The sequence below is a fragment of the Trachymyrmex cornetzi genome, unplaced genomic scaffold (assembly GCF_001594075.2).
Source record: "Trachymyrmex cornetzi isolate Tcor2-1 unplaced genomic scaffold, Tcor1.1 scaffold108, whole genome shotgun sequence".
Lineage (NCBI taxonomy): Eukaryota > Metazoa > Arthropoda > Insecta > Hymenoptera > Formicidae > Trachymyrmex > Trachymyrmex cornetzi.
Window position 1 is genome coordinate 320,074 of NW_017295631.1, and position 4,940 is coordinate 325,013.

At 30.9% G+C, this 4,940-nt stretch overlaps 1 protein-coding gene across 1 annotated transcript; it reads right to left on the reverse strand.

The window, feature by feature from the left end:
• Nucleotides 1–526: 526 nt before the first annotated feature.
• On the reverse strand, nucleotides 527–3,113 carry LOC108760597 (cuticle protein 65). Its single transcript, XM_018506641.1, has 4 exons — nucleotides 3,024–3,113; nucleotides 2,018–2,275; nucleotides 1,489–1,644; nucleotides 527–670 (listed from the first exon to the last, which is right to left on the reverse strand). Exons 1-4 carry the CDS (start codon nucleotides 3,033–3,035, stop codon nucleotides 545–547), a joined length of 552 nt encoding a protein of 183 aa, XP_018362143.1. The 5' UTR covers nucleotides 3,036–3,113; the 3' UTR covers nucleotides 527–544.
• Between the last annotated feature and the right edge of the window lie 1,827 nt (nucleotides 3,114–4,940).

The window sequence follows — 4,940 nt, forward strand, 5'->3', positions numbered from 1 at the left end:
ATTAAGCTTGAACTAGCGATAATAAATGTACTATTTATTATTTAATTTATAAAAATATAAAATTATACATTATAAAAAAATATTTAATAATTTGATAAATACAAAAATATAAAATTTATAACTATTCGCATGTTGTTATATCAATAAGATAACATTCTCTTTACTAATTCTTAAAAAAATTTTTTTCTGTATTTTATAAAATTAAAAATTCTTTTATATAAAAAAAAATTCTATATAAAAAGTCCTGAAATATTTAAAAGAATTATTGCGAGATTTTTATATAAGTAGTATAAGAGTGTAATTTAAAACAATATTGATATCTTTGGCATAGAAGATGAATTATGTGTGCAGAAGGGAAAGAAAAAGTCGATTGTTTCTTTACGAAAACATTTACAAAATTGATTTATTTCGTGAATTCAAGGTACTACACGCGACGAGAGAAGCGTCTTTGGAACAGACGCTCGCCGTGATGGATTTTGCGCTGCTGGGAAAAGGGTTATGGAGCGGAGAGGTGTGTATATGTGACTTTTGAGGAGAAATTCATCTAGTAATAGCCTCCCTTAACATAGGATATGGCAGGGGGAACCGTTTCTTTGACGACGACTGGATGCGGGACCGCGACTGGAACGGCGTGAGAGATATGGACTGGAACCGGATGGGGGACAGCGACCTAAAATCAACAAAATATCAATATTAATAAAAATATTAAATAATTAATAGATATTAATATGAGTACAGACAATATAATTGTTGATCGCTTAAAATAATTAATTACTTATTATTACAAATTTATTATTATTATATAGTTTAAAAACCAAACACACAGTACTTAATAGATTAAATAATTGTGGCTAATATGTCCGCGTTAATTATATCAATCAAGTATATTTCAATTGTCAATTGCAATAATCGGTTAATAATTTCAAGTTTAATTTAAATTTAGTTACAATAAGCTGAAAATCATGTCCAATCAGCGATCGATTTCTTCTTTCTTGCATGCATTTATTTACAATAATCGCGTAACGCGCAGATATAAATAAAATCATAATTCTTATTGCGATATATGGAATAAGGATATCAATTAATTAACACTGGTTAATTGGAAATTACTTATACTGAAAACTGAGAGCACTCAACGAAACTGTTAATAATCGTATCTCGATTTCTACTTGTTGCGCTTACAGACAGGTAAAGAATTATAATGAGACAATACAGGATTATAACGAGTTAAATACATCAAAGATGAAATAATTAAAATTTATCAGAAATTATGTTAAAGTACAAAGAGACGATTTCTTCATCTAGAAATCACAATATAAATCTTGATATTTTTTGTCAGGTTTTTAACTTTTGTCAGATTTTTGTTCATCGCGTCTAATTAATGTATGTTCTAATTCGTAAAAATTCAAAAATTATAAAAGTGTCACGGCTAATAGGAAATTAGAATTTGTATATATATTTGTGTAACTATTTGTTATTATAACTTACCTTGACGGGGTATGGGGCAGGTACGGGCACTGGCACCTTAACGGGGACCGGGACAGGCTTCTCTACGGGAACCGTGATTGTCTGGGTCTTAACAACGGGGTACGGCGCTGGCACCGGAACAGCAACTGGGACTGGCTTGGGAACTTCAACTGGAACCTAAAGATAACAAAGAATTCAGATTCCATTATATGTCAAAACGAATGATAATATTTATTTGCTCTTTAGTTCTCTTTGTTAAAATGTTTAATATAATACTTTACAACTATTTCAATCACTTGGTACTTAATTAAAATTAAATAATAATTGAAATATTAATAAAAAATGTAAACACTCAATTAAGGTAAAGACTTTGATTAATTAACTCAATATTTATTTAGAATGGAACATTTAAAATATATTCTATTAAAATGTATATAAATTTTATTAATTTTATGTAATTTAAATTGTTTATATAATTTAAATTATCAAAGTTATGTGCAAGATTATTATTATTTGTTGTGGTACCATATCCAAACTGATCAATTCATACCTTGACAGGGTAGGGACGATCGACGGGAACTGGATGCGGAACCGCGACGGGAACAGCGACGGTCTTCTCTTTGACAGCGACGGCAATGCCATGGCCTCCGTCGTATCCACCATATCCACCATATCCACCATATCCACCATATCCACCATATCCACCAGACCAACCGCCAAGTCCATAGTCACCCAAGCCGATTAGGCCACGCTTCTGGACCGTCTTCTCTTCGGCAGCGAACGCCGCAGAGATCAGTACTAGGCAGATCTGCAAAATCAAAAAAGAAAAAAAATGTCATTTAAAAATCTATAAAGATCTGTGAATCGATTAGTTAAGAAATCTATAAAAATTAATATTAACAAATACAAAGACAATTGTCAAATAACGGATAATTATTAAAAATTGTCGTAATGAATTTTTCAAAATCAAGAACATTAAAAGACTTTTTAGTGAAAATTTAAATGTATACATATCTGTAAAAATAACTATTACTGGGATATTTGGCTAATCTAGTTTTAATTAGAGTTATTAAAATTTATAAACTCGAGAGAATTATATACTTGAGACATGTGGAATAAAGCGCAAAATGATCAATTATAAGTGTAGATTAATAAAAAAAAACTATTAAGTGTAATTAATGATGATAATCTTTATAACTCTAATTTAATTATTTTTTAAAACAAATAACTGTTAACGAATCAATTGATATCTGCAAAACAATATTAACAAATCTTATAGAACTGACAATTATCACAATTGAGATATTGATCCAAAATTTGAAGGATTTAAGGATCTTCACACGCAAATTAAACTTCGCACAAATAATAGATTTTTCCAATTTTGATGTAAGGCTTTCCAATTTTGCAAATGAACACCATGATAAAGCGCGATAAGCAAAGAAAAATTAGATTTGCACGACGATTCCTAAACTTCAATCTGATTAAGCATTATGTCCGAACAAAAATGTTCTCAGCACTGCTTCTTTAACTTTGCTCGGAGATGTGACAGCACGTACCAAGGCCCTCATGTTGAACAATACTTTGGCGTGATACTCGCGCGTGAGTAAAATAGATCGGTTTCTGTCGTTGTCTGGCTGGAAAACCACCCTTTATATAGGGAATTGACTTTCATTTCGCGCACCCTGCGCCCCGCCATTGGCGAGGGAAGCCAACGGCCGGTCTATCGCCACACCTACCCAGAGTCTAACACTATTTACCTACGATATACTGCACACAGATGTACGTATGTTATAACACATAACGGTGCAACGGTTGTATAACACGTTAAATGTGCGCAAGCTGCCGTTGGTAAATGGAGCATACACTTAGCCACCACTTTATGTAGATATGCGTGCATATGTGAGTGCATTTCGATGCCACAACCTTAACGAGACCATTTTTCCACCTGCCAAGAGATCTACCTTAGCCATGATGTCACATGCGTCATTGAAAAATTGCAGGATCTTGTTAGCGCTCGGCATTACAACAGTCCTTTTTCTCGCGGTCATTTCATTCAAGTCTTTCGTTACGAAATCAAAATTAGATTATCAATCTCATACATATCTATATAATCAATTAGACTGTTTAGATTGTTATTTCTGAAATTGCACATTATAAAATATATTTTTAAACATATATTGTACATTGTATTTTGAAATTACCGGATATCTTTTTTACTGTAAACTCTTTAGAAAATTGAATGTGGAATTTTTCCTCGACAAAAATCGAAGTTGAAGATGTACCTGTAGTTTTAATTATTTTTTTTTTTAAGCTTAACTGAGGTGTATAATAATGCGATTAAATTAAAAATTGAAGACAAAGGATTTCTAGCGCATAAAATTTTAGAAGAAAAACAGATATCAAATAAATTATGTATAATAACAAAATATATTCTTTAGCTAATTTGAAATGTCAGTTTGCCTTAACAAAATTTGCAATATGATTTAATAAATAGTAAAATCTATAAAATGTGTATTAAATAAAATATGTTTAAATATATGTATATATATTTAGAGTGGCAATTCTATATTGTTAATTTACTAGTTTAACACTGGATTTAGTGTTTACGGTTAATGGCAAAATAGTTCAAAAGGACTCGCTTTTATGCATGTTCCATACATATGTATTACATATAAAATAATAATAAAAATAACGATTATTTGGCTCGTAGCTCTTATTGTTGATTAATGTTTATTTATTTTTATTGAGTCATAATATTATTATTTTATTTAATAACGATTATATTTATTATAGTTACCCAAAAAATGTAATTGCATTACCATTAATGTAATAAATAAGAAAGTAATTATTCAATAACCTATTTGTTATTGAAAGAAAGTAATTATAATGATAACGTTACAAATAAAGCGTTACGTCCCAACATATATGTATATATTGCACATATTTAATTCTAATTTCTCTATTACGAAATATCTTTTTTATAATGCAGTGCGATCATGTACAGATACGAAGCAACGAATTTCTAACGTAATGCACGCATAGCACAGTATTAATTGTAACATGTGAATTTATTCTCGCTCGTGTCCGGCGGCTATCGGTTAGTGCAAGATTGCTTAATACTTCATTATGAGAGATAAAACAGTTAGTTCACCGCGCTAATATAAATCATATGTTGAGAGGAACGTAGTGTCTTCTATTGCGGTGCACTATTATTACGTTACGCGCCTATCATACGAAGTGCAAGTTGTCCGCAAGATAGTAATTCTGCAGGTATTATCGTTATTATTATCTGCGAGATTGATATGTTGGTTTTATGCCTGTAAAAATGACCATTAACAGCGTGAAGCACTGGCTAATTGATCTATATTATGGCGATTTTTTTTTCATCTCTGCTTGCCGATTGATTTATAAGCAATGAGAAATTAATTGTTAATTTGCTCTCACGTCCTTCGTAAGTTACATTGGACACTTCT